We start from the raw sequence: 22,984 nt of genomic DNA, 5'->3' as shown, positions 1-22,984 counted from the left end.
GATGACTGAGAATAAACCTGTTAAATATATTAAATATGTAGAAGTGTATAAATCATCCTTCTCCCACCAGAGTTTAAAGAGATCCGACTCACGGGGGGCTGTGAGGGGAATCTGGAAGTGTTCTACAATGGAACCTGGGGTAATGTGTGTTACAATGAGATGAATGATGAAACAGTAAACATGGTGTGTCGAGAGCTGAACTGTGGAACAGGTGAAGTCTGATAAACACTGAAGCTCGAGTAGAATCTGCTCCTAACTGGCTGGATTATCTGAAGTGTAGGAAACACGACTCTAATCTGTGGCAGTGTCCATCTTCACCCTGGGGACAGAACAGATGTGATAATAGTGAAGATGTGGCACATATTACCTGCACAGGTGGGTGGAGTCAGAGTTTTCTGGTTCTGTACATGGCCACAATGTGAATAGTGTGTAGCAAATTTTGCTAAAATATGAAGATACAAGTAATCTCTGGAAATGGAAAAGTATGCTATGAGAGTTAAACCTGTATGTGTAACTGTTCATTAATGCACATATTCTCTTACTGCAGATGATGGAAAATCTCTACATACACAAGAAAATTGCTTTTCATTTCCCTCTCAGAAGCGTTATATATGTTCTGCATATACCCTTCATGAGAGGATTTTAACTTGCTTACATTTCATGATAAACAAACCCCGAAGCTTATCCTGCTTCAAATACTTACATCATTGGTCATTATTTGTAAAACACCAAGGAAATAATTTCAGGATCTTCAGTAAATATAAGGTTTTATCTTCATGGTGTTGTAGTGAGGTGTGTGACTGGAGATGTTATTCAGCGTTGGTGTGTTTCCTCATGTGTGATGTGTGTGATGTAGAACACTGGTCTCTCAGGCTGAGTGGAGGAAAGGGAAGCTGCTCTGGGAGGTTGGAGGTGTATCATAACGCTACATGGGGCTCCGTTTGTGATGATCAGTGGAACATCAGTAACGCTCAGGTGGTGTGCAGACAGCTGGGCTGTGGGTCGGTGCTGAGTGCTGATAGGTTTGGTCCTGGTGAAGGGACTGTCTGGCTGAACAGAGTGAAGTGTCGAGGGGATGAGATTCACCTGTGGGACTGTCATCATTCCCTGAAGAAACACACTGACTGCTCTCATGCTGGAGTCACCTGTGCAGGTCAGAGGGGTGTGCTAACTTTTCAGCATTCTGTCTCCACTCATTACACTTTTCTCCCAGGGTTAAAAACATACAATTTTAAATGGATTTCTGTTACAGACGTATCTGCATCCACCACTTCTACAACCAAATCAACAACAATCTCCACCACAACAGGTACAATATTACAATCTTCCTGTCCACCATTTTCCTACATCTTTATGAAAACACTGTCCTGTGGAGATTCTCTTCTATATTTCATTTCAGCCAGAAGAACCAGTCCAAGAACATCACCTGTAGCTCCATCCACCCCTCCACTGGTTCTCTTTGTATTGGGGACGCTGCTCTTCCTGGCCTTAGTGCTTCTGGTGGTACTGTTTTACCAGAACAGAGTGCTCAGGAGAGGTACAGCACATTCCCACATTTTCTTTTCTGTTCAACATCAAATACATTTTATATCAAATTTATTATTATTATTATTATTATTATTATTATTATTATTATTATTATTATTAATCTCCACTCCCAGTGGTCTCTAAGAGGAGGCGTAAGACTCAGCCTGAGGCAGTCTATGAGGAGATCAACCACAGATACATCACTAGAAGAATCACGAGCTCCACTCAAAGAGGTGAGTGATATGTGGACTGTTCTACATCCCACTTATTGTATTTGATTTCAACTTGGAGCTGAATTTCACTGCCTGCAAATGATCAAATCCCTCAATACAAAATACACACTTCAGTACAAACTCAGTGATTAAAGTCTTATTTTTATATTTTACACAAAATCAGTGTGAATGACACCGATCATGTATAAAATGATGACATTATAACATGAGGAGTGGTGAAGTGAATTACACTGATTATCTCTTCATCAGCAAGTGAACATTTTTACTCTGAAAGGTGATTTTTTTTAGTAGCAGAAAAAAACAAGCAAAATGTGTGTGAGGAAATGTGCAGTTAGAGAACATGTGGTGCTGATAAACATCTATTCAAGCTTCTGATTTTGTGCAGCTGCAGGTGTGTGTGTGTGTGTGTGTGTGTGTGTGTGTGTGTGTGTGTGTGTGTGTGTGACCTTTAAGTTTCTACACAAATGATCAGAATGGTGTGTCCTTATTAACCATGGTGGTTATTAAATGTCCTGATGAAGACATTAAACTGAATCCTATCACTCTCTCTCTCTCTCTCTCTCTCTCTCTCTCTCTCTCTCTCTCTATCTCTCTCTCTCTCTATCACACACACACACACACACACACACACACACACACACAGTTACTCTGTGTCCTCATTAAGTTGGTTATTATTTACATTTTTATAAAATTCTGAATCACAGGACTAGTCTTTCTCTCTCTCTCTCTCTCTCTCTCTCTCTCTCTCTCTCTCTGTGTGTGTGTGTGATTTATGACAGCATTAGTAGACAGTTACTGTATCTGTGATGTGTGTGTGTGTGTGTGTGTGTGTGTGTGTGTGTGTGTGTGTGTGTGTGTGATATAAAACAAAATCTAAATGAATGTGAGTGAAAAGATACTCTATCTGCCTTATAATTGTGTGTATGAGAGAGATAAAAAGTATTGTGTGTGTGTGTGTGTGTGTTTGTTTGTGTGTGTGTGTGTGTGTGTGTGTTTTTGTGTGTGTGTTTGTGTGTGTGTGTTTGTGTTTGTGTGTGTGTGTGTGTGTGTGTGTGTGTGTGTGTGTGTGTGTGTGTGTGTGTGTTATTTAATACATAAATAACTAAATATTTGAGTTGAAATAAAAGTAGCATTAAAATACCCAGTAATGCCTCATAAAGTGTGTGTCTGATTTCCTGTACAGGTGCATCCTCCATAACTGGCAGTGTGTGTGTGTGTGTGTGTGTGTGTGTGTGTGTGTGTGTGTGTGTGTGTGTGTGTGTGTGTGTGTGTGTGTGTGTGTGTGTGTTGTGTGTGTGTGTGATATAAAACAAAAATAACAAATTTGTGTTAGTGGAAACATCATGTTTGTGCAATATATATATATACACTGGCGATCAAAATTTGAGAACAATTTATAAACAAATGAACAATTCTGAAATAATGTGATCTTCACTGCTCAACAGTTGAAGGAGTTTTTGTCCTGTTCTGTCTATACCATGCTCACAGAACACCTTTTCCTGAAAATAACTAAGACATTTAAAAAAAAAAATACATTATTTTGCAGAAAACACACTGATCACAATTAGAGAACACTTTCAGATACCTTCCAGTTATTGGTGTTAATCTGGTACCTGGTGCTAATTTCCTTGATTATCTGTCAACCCCTATTTTACTGGCAGCCTAACTTCCAGTTTCACTGACTCTGCAAGATGGTGGCCGTTCTAAAGTGACTGAAAACCTCCGGCAGCAGGTTGTCCAAATGAAGGCCAAAGGGACGACCCTATCAGCCATAGCAAGACAAGCTGGTCGTTCCAAATCTGTGATTTCAAGAATATTGAATCTTTACAACATCACAAACTCATTCAAGTCCGCCAAGAAGGCTGGTCGTCCACGGAAGACAAATACAAGAGAGGACAGGATACTGCGGGGGATCTCAATGAACAGGGTAAGGATCTGTCTCGTCATACAGTGTCTCGACGTTTAAGAGCATTTGGACTGAAAGCCCACTCTGCAGTGACCAAACCTCTCATTAGCAGAAAGAATTCTAAAGACTAGACTAAGCTTTGCTGAGGAGGATGTTGTGTGGACAGAGGAGAACTGGTCCAAAGTTCACTTCAGTGATGAAAGCAAGTTTAATTCATTTGGGTCCATTAAGAAACATTATGTTCTGTGACAAACTGGAGAAAGACTGAACCCAAAGTGTGTAAAGAAGTCAGTGAAAAGTGGAGGAGGACGTGTCATGGTTTGGGGCATATTTTCTGCAGCAGGAGTTGGGCCTCTTCTACAGCTACATGGCAGAGTGAATGCAAATGTTTATCAGAACCTTCTTCAACAACATATGGTTCCTTCCCTGCGTTCATCACCCAATCAGCCCGTAGTGTTCATGCAGGACAACGCTCCATGTCTCACAGCAAAACGGGTAAAGCAGTTCCTTGAAACTGAAAACATTGAAATAATGACATGGCCTGCCCAGAGTCCTGATCTCAACCCAATAGAGAACCTCTGGAAAATCCTTGGCGACAAAGTTATGGCCAAGAAACCCACTACAGTCACCGAACTGTGGAGGATACTGGAAGAAAAGTGGACCAAAGTCACACCAGAGCAGACTAGTGCTGTCCTGTTGCCGCAGATGTGCTGAAGTCCAGGCAGAGCAGAGGCCTGGACACTTCCTACTAATTGCTGACTGTTGTAACCTTCAGAACATTTTGTTGTAATCTTTTTTCATGCTACAGTCATTGTTGTTCTCTAATTGTGATCAGTGTGTTTTCTGCAAAATAATGTTTTTTTTTTAAATGCCTTAGTTATTTTGTGGAAAAGGTGTTCTGGTAGCATGGTATAGACACGACAAAAACTCCTTCAACTGCTGAGCAGTGAAGATCACATTATTTCAGAATTGTTCAATTGTTTATAAATTGTTCTCTGATTTTGATTGCCAGTGTATATATATATATATATATGTGTGTGTGTGTGTGTGTGTGTGTGTGTGTGTGTGTGTGTGATTTGTGAAAATATTTTATGAATATTTTATTTTATTACATGAAAATAAAATAAATGTATTTAATTTGATTTTATGAAATAAATTTGTAGTGGAAATATAGAGTATGTGCTGTGTGTGTGTGTGTGTGTGTGTACTTGTATTTGTGTGTGTGTGTGTGTGTGTGTGTGTGTGTGTGTGTGTGTGTGTGTTGTTTTCCTGTACAGGTGAACCTCCGCTGTCCTGCAGTGTGTGTGTGTATGTGTGTGTGTGTGTGTGTGTTTCCTGTGCAGTTGTGTGTGTGTGTGTGTGTGTGTGTGTGTGTGTGTGTGTGTGTGTGTGTGTGTGTGTGTGTGTGTGTGTGTGTTGATAATCTGCTGTTCTGAACACGTCACATGACTCTCCTGCTCTCCTCTAACAGGAAGTCTCCTCTCTGAAGAACAGTATTCTGGGTATGAGCATGTGGATGATGAGCTTCTCTCAGGTAAAAAAGAACAGAGTGTGAGTTTGTGGAACTCCATGAACTGAAAGATATTAGAACTGCAATTCCAAATCACAAATGACTAAATGTGTCCTTTCTGAGGTCTGATTTTGATGTATTGTAGAGAAGAATTACAGGAACTCCAGTGTTTTAATGCTGACACATCACATCTCCCAATCAACCTGATCTTACTTGAAGCTTCTGAAATCCCTCTTATCAAATGGATCAAAGCTTCTTTGGATCAGGATTTGATTGAGTAGAAATGTGTTGAAATAAAAGCCAAAACAAACAAATTGTTCTTTTCCAGTAAAGTCTGGGATTGGAGAAAAGGCTGAGGATTATGATGATGTCATCGACACCAGTGACTTCATAAGTGGGTGCAGTTGTTAACTGATCACATCAATGTAGTGAGTTCACATTAAAGCATGAGGTCAGAATGTGATGGAGCTGTTTGTACAGACCCTCTGCTTTTCTTTCATTTAGGTGCTACAGGAAGAGTGGAGGCACCAGAGGACTACGATGATGCCGTCACTGCTGGACCGATCCCTGATAACGTGGATGGTGTGCTTCTGTTTTGGGATTTGTTTTAGAAAGCAGTAGAAATGAAACACACACACTGCAAATACGTTTGTTTATTGCTTTGTGTGGACTGAGATTTTTGACATGTACCATGTCATTTTGCATCGTGTCATCAAATCCACAGTGTACAAACTGCCACTTCAGTCCACTTGAAATAGCTTGAAATCTCTGTGTTTTGGTGTAGAGGATGAAGCTGAGAATTATGATGACGCCATTACAGCTGATCAGAAGTCAGTTCTACTGACAGGTATGATAAGAATGTGAGCGTATTTCATCCACAAGCATCCAAATGATCATTAATGACCTTCATGTGGATTGAATAGCTTTTATCTCTCCATTCTGACAGAGGACGTGTGTGAGAACTATGATGATGCAGTTACTGCTGAAACAAACCCAAACATCATCACAGGTCAGTTTTTCTGCAAATATACAAAAGGAAAGAAAAGCTGATGAGGAACCACTGTTTCTAGCTGCTATGAAATAAGTGAGAAAAGGAAGGAACTTGTTTTTCTGAAGAACTACAACATCATCTGTAACTATAAATGGATCAAAATGAGCACATTGAATTGTTTCCTGTGTGGAAAAAGTGTAATTGTTGGTAAATTGGTATAAGAGGAATAAAAGACTTGGGGACGTGCAGTTAAAGTGAAATGATCAACGTTAGTGTGGTAACAGTAACTCAGCTTCATCACACCACCCTGTAACTCAGTATTTTACTATAACAGCAACACACACAGTCATTTATTACTTCTTCATTTCTTTCTTCACTACACACTCCAGAAGATGAAGATGAAGATGATGATGATGATGTGATCAGTGAGGAACAGGATGTAGGAGAGACAGGAAGTAAGTGAGGTGTTTATTCTGCTAATGTACATGAGTGTAAAAGCAGTGAAGTTAAAGCGAGACTTTATTCTAGACCATATATAATATAAAGATCAGCTTTGTGTTTTATAATCTCCATTCTGTCATTGAACAAGTGCAGCCATATTTATGAAACAGTTTAGAGAAGTTCTAGATTTCTGTCTCATTTCCTTCTCCATCTTCTACACATGTCCTGTGTTTATATGAAGAAAGCTGAATTGATAAAGATCCTTTTTTACACATGATGAAAAATCTTCTTAAACACGTTCCTACGGTGCCTCATTGACTGGATTCTGAAGGTGTTCCATCACAATGACTACAATCCAAACCATCTATTCAAGAGCTCAATGTATTTCTTTTCCAGAATGTGATGAGGTGGAGGAGAAATCTCAGAAAAACAGGGACCATGTGACTGAGACACGCCACCAAAGGCCTTTTCTCAGGAAATTACATTTCAACTTTTACAAAGACAAAAAATGATTTGATTCTACTTCCAATAATGTCATGTTTTCTGAATGGTGTTGATTCTCCCCCTAGTTATTAGTAAATAGAGTAGTGAGAGTTCAATCCCTTTCATATGACTTCATGCAAAATCTCCAGCTTTTCCTTTCCTACACTTTTAATGCTATAAGTCAACTTCAATATCACTGTCACACCACAACTCATTTATCACAACAATTCTTTCATCAAAACTGCTCTGATTTTCATCTTCATGTTTTCCATTCATCAACTTCTTATTCAGTGTGTTTAGAAATGTGTTAGTGACTATAAACCACTTCACAACTAACAAAAGCTTTTTATTCCTTAAAACTATACTTTTTATTCAGTTCAAACAAAACACATTTACATTTCTGTTCAATTCTGTGTTTTTAACTCCAAACTATAGAAATTAATTGGATTCCAGAATTCCTTTATGAAATATTCACACTCTGACATGCTAATTAGATTAGCCTGCTATATTGCAGTGTTTATTCGCTAGCTGGATATGCTGCAAGTCAGATCTAGTAGATGTCATTAGTGTAAATATAGAAACAGTTTTATAAAGTTTTCTCAGATTTACATTGGAGTTCCTCAGGTTTCATTCAGGATTCTCTCGTTTCTTTTCTTCTTCTCAGGACTTTGTTTTATAATCTCAGCTTTAATTCAATATTCTCACTTTTGAAATGAGTGAATGAAGGTTCATTTTAATATTAAATCCTATTAAACTATAGATTCAGGATTCGAGATGTTATTTGTCACAACCACAGTACAAGCAAATATACAACAAATAAGATTTTTTTAGCTTTCAGAATGAGAAAAAGTTTATATTTTATATTTTCATGCTTTAATTTGCTGTTTTTCATATTCTGTAACAATCATCTATTTTTATACATTGAATGAAATAAAAGTGCTTTGATTATTTTCACTAGAATGTGATGATGTGTGTTTGAGTTGAGTGAGTGGATCTTGTAGTGATGAATCTGTGCTTAATGTCCTTCTAGAACATCTCAGGCAGTAACAAAGAAAAATATTTATCTACTGATCAGACGGTTATGAGTTCAAAACCCAGCAGCAACATGAGCTCATCCCTGAACACACACACACACACACACACACACACACACACACACACACACACACAGAGCTGCTGTCTCTCCTCGTCTGATACAGATTCTTAGTCACACACACATATATGCACACACACACACACACACACACACACACACACATACATATACAGTATGTGCAGGAGTCATGTTCAGGAGTTGACTTGGACGTCCACTTGTTACAGTTGCTCATGTGATCTTTTTAACTGTTCTGTAATAATTGCTTTTTAAATCTTTAATATCAGATAAATAACTAGTTAGACTCTGTAAGTCATGTCCCTCTAAAACAATGAATTTTGGGGAGTTTTATTTATTATACTGGCTATTGGAGCACTAATTCTGGAAAAATATACCACTTGGGGACAACATCATCATGCAGCCATTGTTTACAGTCAGGACCAGCTGATCGCCCTCTGACCAGCATCTGCAGACTTTTCCTATGTACTTCTGGAGAAGCTCCAATAGGAAGGATGGTGATGTGTATGTGTCAGGTTTCTGCCGCTCCTGGCTATTGCTCTGCTCTCTGTGTCGGGGAGAAAATTCGGAACTCTGTGACTTCCATGGTTGAGTTTTTCAGGCTGCAGTTTGCTTTGTATTTATGCTTTTTTGGATTGGTAGGTCCACTTATGAAAATTTGAGGTCACATTCATAAAGTATAGCCTATAGCACACTAAGATCTCCTCCATCAGCGCATCATAATTTCTGGTATCTTTTTTGGGAACATTATAAAAGGCCAACTGAACTCCAGAGAGGAACGGAGCTATTAGTTGTGCTCAGTCTTGTCTGGGCCAATTTTCCCTCATAGCAGTGTGCTTAAACATGTGCAGAAAAACGTCTGTCTCATTGTTTGTTGACATCTTGGTGAACAGCCACTGCACCTCTTGAGCTGGGTTAAGGGGGTGGTAGCAGCCATGCTGCAGGCCGCCTGGAGTCTGGCAGCTAACTCCTGGGTTACTCCTTGTTGTCAGATGGTTAACTTCAGGTGATGCCTGATCAGGGCATTCATAGTGTGAAGCAAGGAAGGGAGTGAGGATTTTTGGTGAGATTGTAAATGTAAAGGGTTGAAGAAGGATTTCATCTTAAAAGTTCAGGTAATTTTAACGAGTGAAGGTTGTGCAGGTTCATGATAATGCTGGAGTCACGACTGAAGAAGCCTCATTGCTGCTGCTGCTATTGTCTGTACAGATCAAAAAAAGAGACACCTGGCATAAGTTATATGTATATATAAGCATATGTTTTTGTTTTCCTCAAGCAGCTGCTACAGCTCTTCTTTTATATTTCCACAACACAAGTGCTGAAGTGCTGAAGTGGCGCTGTCCATTCAGCACCATGCTGGCAGTCATGTTAGTAGCGTTTTCTGTCCATCACAGGGCAGACAAGGATTGCATTATGAATGGTAAGTAAAAAAGAAGGGGGGTTATTCTTGTCAACAAAAGATGATGTAACTCTGGTCACATCATGATTAAGGAACGTGTCTGCAGCTTGGAAATTAAGTTGTTGGCTGTGGGAACTCCCCAGCTGTTCTGAGAGGGTCAGAAGCCAGACACAAGAGGCTGGTTCCCTGATCAGTCTTCCGGGCAGATGGGGAGGCCAGGCTGTTAACTCTCCCACAAGATGTGCCTCAGAGTGCAGCTTCCCTCCTGCGGGTGTCTCCCTCCATTTTCATCCGAAAGATCGATGCGGATGGCTATGCACACGTTTCGCTCCCGGAGAGCGCTTTTCAAGAAAAGCTCTTTCCCTCGCAGCTCCGGTCCCGCTCTTGCTGAGGCAAAGCGGACCCGGCGCTCGCGGGGCCTGCAGGCCGATATAGCAGTGGGGTTCGCGTCGGATGTGTCCGCTCCTGCTTCGTCTGCTGAATCGAGCTCCTGCTCTCTCGGAGAAGCAGGCCCGATGGCTGCTTCTTCTTCCGGTGCGAGCAGCGCAGCGTTACATGTCTACATGCCTCTCCCTCCTCGTAGAGAGAAATGATGGATGCTAGCAAGCCCGTGGACTTCTCGCAGCTGGTGCTGTATGAGGAGCTCCTGGAGGTCGTGACACGAGCTGTAGCCAAGCTGGATCTAGCTTGGCCGGTGGAACAGCAGAAGCAGTTTGCTTCCTCGGTGGCCGGACTGCTTGTCGTTTTTCCCTAACGACAGACGCCTTCCCGCAGGTGGGAGGGTCATGAGTGGCCACTCTGCCCAGGGTCTGTGCAGCCCACATCTCTCGTGGCACATAAATTGCCTGGAGATGATGGCGGTGTTTCTGAACACTTCCTCCCGGACCTGAGAGATCACCATGTGTTGGTCCGCAGGACAATACTGCGTAGTCTACATCAACCACCAGGGGGCTCTGATCTCACCCCAGTACAGGCTAGTGTGGCCCTTGTGGTCCTGGAAAATTCTCTGCAGGCATACATGACCTGCTCGTGATGTCAGACTTGTCTGGAGCCGCTGTATTAAGGAGGGCCGAGGCCTGGGAATGCGACTCCACCCCCGGGTGAAGGAGCGAGGTGGAGGTTCTACAGAGCCCAGGTGGATCTCTTTGCACCCAGGAGACATATCTGTCACCTCTGGTTCTCTCTCTCACCCAGCCCCATTAGGTCTGGATGCCATGGTACAGTCATGGCCGAGGCTATGCCTTCTGGACTTTCGATGCGCTGCTCCCTGGAGTTCTGGAGAGTTCAGGAGATGAGTCCGTCTCCACCTGGTAGCACCACCTCGCAAACCATGGTTTGTGTATCTGGTGTCTGTACTCAATGGCCCTCCATGGGATAATCCTCCTAGGAGGGATCTCCTTTCGAACCCTGGTTCACCCCGCCCGGAGTTGTGGAGGCTGTGGCTGTGGCCCCTTGGCCGAGGTGGCCCTTAGGTTTCTGTCTATTAAGACCACCATCTTCCTGGCAATTTCCTCCCTGAAGAGGATCGGGGATCTGCAGGCTTTGTCCGTGGCCCTGTTCCACCTGGAGTGTTTCTCTACCCGAATCCTGGGTATGTGCCTAAGGTGCCTTCGGCTCCCACACGACCTGTCGTGTTACAGGCATTCTGCCTCCCTCCGTTCACAGCCCCCAACCAGAAGTAACAGAACCAACTGTGTCCAGTGTGAGCACACTTAACTTCGCAGGATGAGTCCGTGGATGAATTTGGAGCAGAAGGGTTTCCCGGCCAATAAGCAGTCATTGAGCAGGTGGGTAGTGGATGTGATTGTGTCGGCTTATGAGTCCTCTGGCCTTCCCGCTCCGCTCGGGGTCTGAGCTCACTCCACCCAGAGTGTGGCAGCCCCTGCGGTTCGCTGGAGTGTCTGTGATGCTGCGGGTTGGTCCACCCCACTGACCTTTGTCAGGTTTTATGACCTTGACCTCAGAGCCACCGCGGGCTCCTCTGTCCCACGTGCATGCTGCGTCTCCGTGCCACATGCTGCGTCTCCGTGCCACACTCCCTGCATCCCTGCGGTGCTTACCTTCTCTTGTGCTGAAGCTAGCGTCCTTTCCATCTCGCAGCCATTTGTAGCTTCCTGGTTTACTTACATCGCACGCCGATGATGTCACGTCTAAATGCCTATTGGTCAGATTTCACATGTGGTTCAGAGCGCGGCCACGCATGGGCGTTCCCAAAGCGTTTTGACGCAGCTCTCGTTCCCTCATGGAACTAGGGTTACATATGTAAACTAGTGAGGTCAGAAGGATCTGAATGGTAACTTTGTCATAGGCTACAGGTCATTAACCTCTTAGGCTTCGTGGTTGTGTGAATGCAACTAATAGCCAATTGTTCTCAGGTGTTAATGTTTAGCAATAGATTAAATAAATAGGGAGAAGAGTAACCATGACTAACTATACATCATTCTAAAGCTCCAAGTCTCAAGCAGCGATTTCAGATTCACTGTATTTCAACGTATAACGTTTGGGGGCGGAGTAACAACAGAGACTTAGCGCTATACATCTGTAAATTACAATAAATCTCCCCTTATAGCTTTATACGATTTTATTGGTTTTATTTCCTGTTTGTTTTTTATAAGAGAAATGTTTAAAAAGTACGTTTGTGTGTGTGTGTGTGTTTGTGTGTGTGTGTGTGTGTGTGTGTGTGTGTGTGTGTGTGTGTGTGTGTGTGTGTTGTTGAGATTGGAATAGCCAGACATTAATATGAATGGCCATGGCTGTAGAACAACAGCTTGTCTGGCTACCTGGCCATCATTATGAATGCCAAATCAACATCAATAGCCTCAAACATGTAGAACAAAAGCCTTTAATGGTCAGCAGCTCATTAATATGCAGACTGTATGAATAGAGTATGAATGATCACCTGAGTTCAGCAGGTGTCTCTCAAACAGGGGGAGGAAGAAATTATTGCCCGCATTATTATTAAGTTATTTTATGTAATTTATGTTTTCACCGATTAAATAAAACAGTTGACTCATACTTTTAAACCACATACTTTGAGTGTGTGTGTGTGTGTGTGTGTGTGTGTGTGTGTGTGTGTGTGTGTTCCAGCCCCCAGGTCTATCAGACTGGTAGGTTCTGGAGGAGACTATGCAGGAAGGCTGGAGGTTTTCCACAGTGGTTCATGGGGAACAGTGTGTGATGACTCTTGGGGTATTGAGGATGCAGATGTGGTGTGCAGACAGCTGCAGTGTGGACGGGCCCTCAGTACCCACACACCAGCCTGGTTTGGTCCTGGATCTGGGTCCATATGGCTGAATGAGGTGGAGTGTGAGGGGAATGAGACGTCCCTGTGGAACTGCAGATTTCAGCTGTGTGAAGAGGGTGAATGTGGACACCAGGAGGATGTGGGAGTCGTGTGCTCAGGTACAGTGTGATGATTGTTGTAAAGAATTATCTAGCAGTCTACATGTGTTTTTACTGGGACCCTTGAACAGTTTCATAAAGAAATATTGGGTGAACATATTTATGTGATTCTATGAACACAAGATAACCATCACAGAGATTCATTTCAATGACATAAAAAATAAAAAAGCACCAAGAGAACCTCCAGTGTGAGAGCCATTTTGATAACCGAAGCCAAACTGACATGTAAACCAAACACACCTAAGGATTTTCTGTGTTTGGATATGACCCACTCATTCCAGTGGGCAGGGAAATAGTCATGGTCATGGTCATGGTCAGGTTTCTTTACAGTCATTTGACCACCAGTGCATTGAAGATGAACTGATCAGCAGCAAATGGCAGCCTGGGAGGTCTTAAAGGATTCAAGCACATGGGTGAGATTCCACATAGAAGACACATTGTTGTATTTAAAAGACTATACAGGTTATAAAGCCTACAGTAAGACTCCAAAGTGCTGTGCTGCACTTCAAAAGTATATTCAGCTGTAATCTTTAAAAAGAGGACGATTCCAATTTCTCAGTTTTTTTCTGAACCTGGTAATGAGGTGACATGTGCTGTTCACATGTCCTCAAGAAAGTACAAAGGTACAAAGGGTGAAACAGGACGATGGTTAATGGTTAATGAAATATAATGTTTATAAAGTAAAGCACCAGATGTTCATTAAACTTGTGATTTGATGTCAATTGTGGAATGATGTCAATTAAATGAGACTTTAATATCAACAGAAAGAATGTTTATACATGAAATTTATACTCCGATAAAGTCACCCTTCTCCCACCAGAGTTTAAAGAGATCCGACTCACGGGGGGCTGTGAGGGGAATCTGGAAGTGTTCTACAATGGAACCTGGGGTAATGTGTGTCACAATCAGATGAATGATGAAACAGTAAACATGGTGTGTCGAGAGCTGAACTGTGGAACAGGTAGAAGTCTGATAAACACTGAAGCTCGAGTAAAATCTGCTCCTAACTGGCTGGATTATCTGAAGTGTAGGAAACACGACTCTAATCTGTGGCAGTGTCCATCTTCACCCTGGGGACAGAACAGATGTGATAATAGTGATGAGGTGGCACGTATTACCTGCACAGGTGGTCCACAAGGTACACAAGAACATTGCTCCTCATTTCCCTCTTAGAAACATTGATCAAGTAAAGATTTATAAAGAAAAGCTGTTTGTTCCTTATTTGTATTTGTTAGAGACAGAAGATATTTTCTAATGTGTTGATAAAATAATTTTCTGAAGACTTTAATGTGGTTCCTCATATAACCATCCTGAGATCATCTGAACTTCTTCACATTTAATCAAAATCAAACCAACAGTGATAAAATCATTAAAGAGAACTTAAAGCTGATCTTCCTGCTTCAAATTCTATCAATCATCAGACAGTTCATTAATTTATTTATTACACATCAAAGGAATCATTTCAGGATCTTCATATAAGGTTTTATCTTCATTGTGTTGTAGTGAGGTGTGTGACTGGAGATGTTATTCAGCGTTGGTGTGTTTCCTCATGTGTGATGTGTGTGATGTAGAACACTGGTCTCTCAGGCTGAGTGGAGGAAAGGGAAGCTGCTCTGGGAGGTTGGAGGTGTATCATAACGCTACATGGGGCTCCGTTTGTGATGATCAGTGGAACATCAGTAACGCTCAGGTGGTGTGCAGACAGCTGGGCTGTGGGTCGGCGCTGAGTGCTGATAGGTTTGGTCCTGGTGAAGGGACTGTCTGGCTGAACAGAGTGAAGTGTCGAGGGGATGAGATTCACCTGTGGGACTGTCATCATTCCCTGAAGAAACACACTGACTGCTCTCATGCTGGAGTCACCTGTGCAGGTCAGAGGGGTGTGCTAACTTTTCAGCATTCAGCATTTTCTCCCAGGGTTAAACCCTTATTTTTTTAACATTATTAATGTTTGTGTCTTATTGAATATTTTTGTATGTACAGATACACCTGGATCAACACCATCTGAAGCTCCACACACCCCTCAATTAGTTTGTGTTGTGAACGCTGCTCTTCCACAGAGCTTCTGGTGGTGCTGTTTTACAGAACAGAGTGCTCAGAAGAGGTACAGCACATTCACACATTCATCTCCACAAACTATATCCAATCTATAATTAGATACACTGGGTTCTTTATCATGTTCTGTATCAGAAGATTATCTTCATTTTATTTCTGTTTGGTTTCTGTGTGGTGATTATATGAAAATGCACAGGCAGCACAATGAAAAATGATTCTGATAGTATAAATATCAACGTTCTGTTTGTATAAGAACTATAATCTCCATTTTCATCTAACAAGTGTGTTATATCGACGCTGGAACAGCATCCAACTACAATAACCAAAACACAGCGTGGCCTACACATGACCACCACAGACTGCAATACACACAAACACAGGGACTGTCATTCTGTTCACCAGCTGATCATAAACACCTGAACTCCATCTCCCACTCACCACACATAGAATATAAAGCTTCTCCCAACACCAGTTCCCTACTGGATATGCTTTGTGTGTCATTCTAGTCATATCAGGCCTTTCTGTTCCCTTTATACAAGATGTACATCGACGTGTAAAATCTCTCTGGTGCTTCAGAAACAGTGTGTAAATAATAAAGATATGATCATTTCCTCTTCTTTAATTTACTGGTGGAATATCAGTGATGACCCTGAGGTTGTTGGAACACCATTACTATTAATACTGTACAAACCATTTATTCAGGAGGAAAAGGTGAAGCAGAAATGTGACTGAGACGCCATCAAACACCTTTTCACAACAAATCAACCAAATAAACCAAATTTATTCTCCTTTTCACACTTTTAATGCATTAAATGCTGTAAGTGATCAGTTCCTCAACTCCCTCACTGTACATTCTATTGTAGTTTCCATACAAACAAAATTACTATATTTTCCTGTGCATGTCTTTTATATGTGACAAAATCCAACCTGAATCTGTAATCTCTTATTCAGCGTTTTTATTATTTCAGTGCTTCTGTTTTTAGCCACCAGATGTCGCCAGTGGGCCCTTAATCCCTACTCCCTAATCCCTAATCCCTAATCCCTACTCCCTACTCCCTAATCCCTAATCCCTAATGTTGATGAGTTTAGTGTTTCCACCAGTGTCTGTTTTCTGTCTGTTCTCCTGATTTTTGATTTGTGTAATTCCTGTACTTCAGTGTTTTGCTTGTTATTTCTTCAGTTTGCTTGCAAATGCCTTTTTCTGTTCAGACCTTTTAAAACACACCTACAGTTATATAATCCTGTGTTTTGACATTAAGGAATCTGTTATGCTTCAGGTTACCTGTTATGTCATTGATGTGTTTTCATCAGTGGTGTAACAGTAATGAAGTAAATGTAATACATTTTTTTGTCATTTTATTGTGTGTGTGTGTGTGTGTGTGTGTGTGTGTGTGTGTTTTATATACAGTGGAACTTATGTCGATGTCCTAGGACGCCAAAAGCATCGAGATAACCGATGGAGAAACAAAAATCAAAATGGCTGCAAAATATTAAAGTGCTTGAAATTTCTTTATGTACATGATGTGTGTTTATAAATGAGAATGTGGATGCACGTGTTTTTGGAGGTTTTTTTACACAACAGCGTTGCCGTGATTTGTTTGATGAAGGCTATAAAATGTACATACATGTTTGTTAATTATCAGAATCCACCTGCCACGCCCTTCAGCTGCTGTCAAACCTCCTTTCTCTGAAGCTCCCGGCTTCAATCGCGCATTTAGCATCATCACCAGCTCCTATTTAAAACTGCGGTTAAGCAGCGCATGTTGAAAATACACGGTTAAGCAGCTGCACTTTGTTTATGTTCATTTAAATCCAGAAGGTGGCAGCAAAATACATGTGAAGACGCTTCAGAAAGGCGTTTCCGTTATAAAAAGACTCAGTGCATTTGTCATGTTCCTCATTCAAACACTCATAAAACATTTTTCTTTATAGGTTTGCTCAATCTTACAAATTATTCTTATTTACAGTGTCCCTGTCTATTACTCTGTTAATTTTCAACTCATTTTACTGTGGAGTTTTGGAGAAAACTAAAGGCAAATTCATTCAAAACCCCAGTGCATTTTTACCCATTCAACATTTCACATTCAAACACTCATAAAACTTCCTGGATAGTTTTCCTGTTCACAGTGATCCGGAATTCATTTATTTTGTATTTATTGTCAATTAATTTGACTGTACATTTTCAAGAAATTAAAGGCAATATTACTCAAAACATGTGTATTCTTTTACTTATTTCCATATTATTCACAAAAATCTAAATAATTTGCATAATTATATTCTTTTTAAACAGTTACACTGTTTCAGAAAAAATTAATTCTTGTTTCGTTCGAACATATAAAAATTGGAATATGGATTTCACTCCATTACTCTGTTTTTTTTATTTTAAAACACAAATAAAACTTGAGCGAATAATGAAAGGTTGCAATTGTGCATAGACAAGTTCAATTTACAATCAAATGTTGTGAAAACAAATGAAATAAATCCATACATCGTGTATTATCCTTTAATGTACATCATCATTGTAATGAGCTGTTCTGCAAACACAGTAAACAGGTATCGCAGTTTTGGTCACGTTTGCCTCGGCTTCACTCTCTCGACTCTTCATGCCAAACGCGATACTGTTTTTCGTTAATGAAGCATACAGTTGTGCCCTTAGCCTGCTTTCATTAAATATGCATACCTCTGGTGGGTGACCCTTGCAAACAGCATATGCAAATGCTATTGCGAACAACCCACAATTGCTGTTATTTGATTGTTGCTGCACAGCTGGTTGCAAAACATCAAACGTGCCTGACTGCGGCCTCACCAGCCAGGACAGTGCTTGTAGTGTTCCAGGGTCCAGAGGGGTGCATTTGCTGTCATACACAGAGAGCTGATTTTCATTACAAAACAAATTGCTGACTGATCCAGTGGCATTGCCGAATGTTCAATATTTGCACAAACTTATTTTGTGGAGTTCCCACAATTCCACCATTTGGAATCGCACTAAAGGGCAGAACAGATTGAAACCCATCAATGTGCACATTGTCCTTTGCCATGAGGTAGCTGGCCAGGTCGATGATATCACAGGTCAACCAGTAATCAGGGTGAAGTATTTGTTGCAGCATTTGTATTTTGGTGGCCTGCATAGTCTTCGAGGAGCAATTGTTTATGATGGACCTGATTTATTCCAGATTGGCCCTTCGATTTTTGATTGTCTTCTCCTGAAATTCTTCACTGGTTCTTTCTGTAGATACACAAGATACAATTTATTTTTTGTGCCAGTTCTGATTTGAATTTGATGCAATGTGAAGACAAAAAGTCAGTCTTGTTTGTGATCTTAGTCTATTAAGTATCTTTATAATGAGGGACAGCAGTGTCAGTTCTACATTTTGGGACCTTCTAGAAGACCACATGATAAATGTGAGGGACCATGAGATAAAATGCAGTCATAATCATGCAATGATAAACCATTCTCTTAATTAATCAGCTGATTTTCCTTTGCCTTCAGTCTGCTCAGGTGATTTGGGCTACACTTACATTTGTTGTACTTCAGCACTATCATCTTTCCTCTCTGTCTGTGTTTTGTAATAGTGAAATTAAACATAGCAGGAGACGAGCACGTCTCCTGCCATATTGACACTGAACATTCAAACATACAATTTCCAATCAATATATTTCTCTTTTTAAATAAGCTGTGAAAGTTGATTCAAGAGATTGGAAGCCATGACTCTGCTATCATAATAACAAGACATCAGTTTACACATTCAGTAACACTTTAAATTGTTTATAGATTACAGTGATTGTTCCTAATATTTGTACCTCACCAGTTAGATTTTTAACTATACATATATATATATATATATATATATATATATATATATATATATATATATATATATATATATATATATATATATATATATTGTGTGTATATTTAAACCTGGATCACATCTTCTGGCTTTTTCTTTTCTCTGGCACTTTTGGGGTGCCTTTGAGACTTCTCCTGACAAAACACACACACACACACACACACACACACACACACACACACACACACACACAAACACATAAAACCCATTTTATTTAAAATAAAGATTTAGCTTAAAAGCATATGCTTCTGCTCTTTTTTTAAAATTGTTTAGTTGTTATTATTATTATTATTATTATTATTATTATTATTATTATTATTATAATACACTCGAATAATAATACCTTGTTTTTACATCTTGGAATGGAAGAACCTTAACTAGTGGAGAAACATATAATCCTTCGACGCCTGACGTCTCTTTTTCCACTACTCCATTTCCACTCGAATGGACTAGAAGAGACACACATACATCACACAGTTTTTTTTTTTATCTAATACATTTTTTTATGAAGTGTATCTTACAGCATCTTGGTTTATAGGACTGTGGTGAGACCTGAGATGTTGTATGGATTAGAGACAGTGGCATTGAGTAAAGACAGGGGCAGAGCTGGAGGTGGCAGAGCTGAAGATGCTGAGGTTTTCGTTGAGAGTGACGAGGATGGAAAGGATTCGAAATGAGTTTAATAGAGGGACAGTGCATGTAGGATGTTTTGGACATGCACAGAGGAGGGACATGAGTTATATTGGTAGGAGAATGCTGAGAATGGAGCCATCTGGAAGGAGGAAAATAGTAAGAAGAAGGAGGAGGTTTATGGATGTGGTGAGGAAGACATGCAGGTAGTTGGTGTGAAAGAGGCAGATGTAGAGGACATGGAGAAGGATGATCCGCTGTGGACCCTAATGGGAGAAGCTAATAGAAGAAGAAGAAGAAGATATTACAGCATCTTGGTTTATATTTAGGAACATTGAATTGGCAATATTTTGTAAAAGGTGAAAGTATAAAATATTTCATTACTCTCTTTCTTGTTCGTTCTGTGTCTTCATATTCACGGAGCAGTTCGTCATGCATGCTCTAATAAATCTGGACAAAGTCATCCAATCTTGTCAATCTCCTTTTTTAGGTCCCATTGACTTTTTCCATTATTCCTTGTGTCCGATTGTCTTGTGTAAAGTTCTGAATTATGGACAACAAATTGTAGTTATTTAAGGCGTTACATTTATTTAAAAAAAATACAACTTTTATCAACAAGCTATTAAAATTAATCAGTTGAGTTTTTACCTGATTATTGGACTGACTGACTTTTTATAAATCTGCCTGAAATGTTGTAGGCTGAGCATGTACCATGACATCCAATATCACCTAAAGAATTACATTGTTTGTTTGTTTATTATTATTATTTTAGAATCAGTAGTAATGTTAGAAAACACTTCTATCAAAAACCTACCTAGCAATAGACCAGACCACAGAGTTGCGTGTGGAAGGAAGTACCTGGTCAAGTTTTCAATGAATGTTGGGCCTAATAGCTGTTTTCTTCCCCATTAAGGTCAAGAGGTGCTTTCACTATTACCTTCTGGAAGTGGCTTTCAAGGGTGTGTTTCCAACATCATTCTAAAGGAAATGTTTTGTATTATATACAATTTAAACATTAATGTTTACGTTGTGTAGCTGGAGAAGCAAGACACAGGAATTAGTTATATATATATATATATATATATATAATGTATATTATTATTAATAGCACATTAATTATTTATGCTAATGCACATAAAGACAATTTAGCAGGCACTTAATTTAAATCAAATTGTGGTTCAAGTAATACTTAGAAACATCATGCAAATGTTAGGAATGTCTGAATAAAACCTTCTTTTATGTCCTTGACTGTAAATTTTGGACTTATGCACATGATGAAAACACACATGGTTGAGATCTCCTTTATAAAAATCCACTGCAGGTCAAGACAGAGATTCAACAAGAGTGTGTATTGTCAGCAGTCTACATATATAGCAATAACTGTTAATAACATGTTAATTACCTTCTAGTCTTCAGCAACAATGTTTTGTTCCTCAACTTCCAGTTTTCCTATTTGTTGCATCAGTGCTTGCAAGTTGTTCTAGTGCTTAGCCACATTGTCTCCAGTGCATGGACTACAAAACAGGACTGTGGCACTGAGGAGCACCTCATCCATCTGCTTCAGATTTTCTGAACATGCAAGTAGCCCAAATGTGTGCATAGCAAGTTTGTAATGTTTTGGCACTCTAAAATGACAGCAATAAAAACAAAAATTGGTTATGTTTCAAATGCTTTATACATTAATCTCAGTTTAAAAACAAACAAAAAAAAAAAAAACCTACAGTTTTTTGCACAGACACTTTGCATTTTTCATTATGTGGCTTAAGCATCTATGAAGGATGGGAAGATCAAACTTTTCTGCCTGGTATTGTCCACTGATTATTTCAAAGTACTTCTTAAGGAGATCCTCCAGACTTAGTTGGCAGAATGTAAAAGAAATAGAATTCAGAAGCACAAGGGAGCCATCACAAATGATCATAATTGGCCTTTTGACTGCCTTTTTCTCATACATTCTCATCATGTCTGTTTGGAAAGCCTGCAAGAAGTACATGACAGATGATGTTGTGTGGTCACAAGTAAGATAGGTTGCAACTGGAAGAGGAGATGCCCCTTGGAAAAATTACGCACAACTAATTCATACACATAGTATGGTCGACTTGTGGAGCTTCCTTTCTGAATAATACTTCCTGTTGCATCCAGATAGACAATGTCTTTTTGCACCTTCTGTAAAACACTGACAGTGTTTTCTTAGACCATAGCATTATTGCTTTTGGGTGCATCATGACCCTCTGTAGGACTTCATTGTCTGTTTGTTTATTATTATTAAGAATCAGTAATGTTAGAAAACCTACCTAGCAATAGACCAGACCACAGAGTTGCGTGTGGAAGGAGGTACCTGGTCAAGTTTTCAATGAATGTTGGGCTTAATAGCTGTTTTCTTCCCCATTAAGGTCAAGAGGTGCTTTCACTATTACCTTCTGGAAGTCGCTTTCAAGGGTGTGTTTCACATCATTCTAAAGGAAATGTTTTGTATTATATACAATTTAAACATTAATGTTTACGTTGTGTAGCTGGAGAAGCAAGACACAGGAATTAGTTATATATAATATATATATATAGTGTATATTATTATTAATAGCACATTAATTATTTATGCTAATGCACATAAAGACAATTTAGCAGGCACTTAATTTAAATCAAATTGTGGTTCAAGTAATACTTAGAAACATCATGCAAATGTTAGGAATGTCTGAATAAAACCTTCTTTTATGTCCTTGACTGTAAATTTTGGACTTATGTACATGATGAAAACACACATGGTTGAGATCTCCTTTATAAAAATCCACTGCAGGTCAAGACAGAGATTCAACAAGAGTGTGTATTGTCAGCAGTCTACATATATAGCAATAACTGTTAATAACATCTTCATTACCTTGTAGTCTTTTGACTGCCTTTTTCTCATACATTCTCATCATGTCTGTTTGGAAAGCCTGCAAGACGTACATGACAGATGCTGTTGTGTGGTCACAAGTAAGATAGGTAAGATAGATGTTGTGTGGTCACAAGTAAGATAGGTTGCAATGTTTAAGGTCAGCACAATAATTACACAAGTGGTATATGTTTCAAATGTGTTATGAAAGAAATGTTTTTATTTTAAAACACTGACAGTGTTTTCTTAGACCATAGCATTATTGCTTTTGGGTGCATCATGACCCTCTGTAGGACTTCATTGTCTGATCCTTTTTTTTCATTGATTAATATTTGTAGACTTAAAAGTTCGTTTGAATGAGGTCTTTTCAGTTGTCTTTGGGTGCATGCAATGGTTTTTAAAACCTCTTTTGTTGGTGCTTCATCCCTGCACCCAGACTGTACCACCATCTCTGGGATTTTTTGCATGGATTCCAAATATACATTTCTGGGCAGTTTGATTTCCAGAGTTTGTGCAATAGATGAACGTGCATCTGCACGCACTGGTCTCCTTTTCAGTTCAGTGGTACTGTGATAAACA

At 39.9% G+C, this 22,984-nt stretch overlaps 1 protein-coding gene across 1 annotated transcript; it reads left to right on the top strand.

The window, feature by feature from the left end:
• The first annotated feature begins 804 nt into the window (after window positions 1-804).
• Window positions 805-7,426, top strand: LOC124400860 (antigen WC1.1-like). The gene is made up of 11 exons (XM_046872684.1): window positions 805-1,153; window positions 1,253-1,309; window positions 1,400-1,537; window positions 1,662-1,760; window positions 5,138-5,200; window positions 5,505-5,570; window positions 5,681-5,758; window positions 5,961-6,023; window positions 6,123-6,185; window positions 6,557-6,622; window positions 7,005-7,426. The coding sequence occupies exons 1-11, from the start codon at window positions 835-837 to the stop codon at window positions 7,118-7,120; spliced, it is 1,128 nt and encodes a 375-aa protein (XP_046728640.1). The 5' UTR covers window positions 805-834; the 3' UTR covers window positions 7,121-7,426.
• Window positions 7,427-22,984: the final 15,558 nt, after the last annotated feature.

The sequence above is a fragment of the Silurus meridionalis genome, chromosome 18, assembly GCF_014805685.1.
Source record: "Silurus meridionalis isolate SWU-2019-XX chromosome 18, ASM1480568v1, whole genome shotgun sequence".
In the NCBI taxonomy this organism is placed as follows: Eukaryota; Metazoa; Chordata; class Actinopteri; order Siluriformes; family Siluridae; genus Silurus; species Silurus meridionalis.
Note: the sequence above shows the minus strand (reverse complement) of the source record. Positions and strands in the feature narration are given on the sequence as shown.

Bases quoted from the DNA above. Each gene is read 5' to 3' on its own strand.
- LOC124400860 (XM_046872684.1), top strand. From the start codon at position 835: ATGTGTGATGTGTGTGATGTAGAACACTGGTCTCTCAGGCTGAGTGGA. The intron at 1,761-5,137 runs GTGAGTGATATG...CTCCTCTAACAG, and splicing joins CACGAGCTCCACTCAAAGAG to GAAGTCTCCTCTCTGAAGAA. The intron at 5,571-5,680 runs GTGGGTGCAGTT...TCTTTCATTTAG, and splicing joins CGACACCAGTGACTTCATAA to GTGCTACAGGAAGAGTGGAG.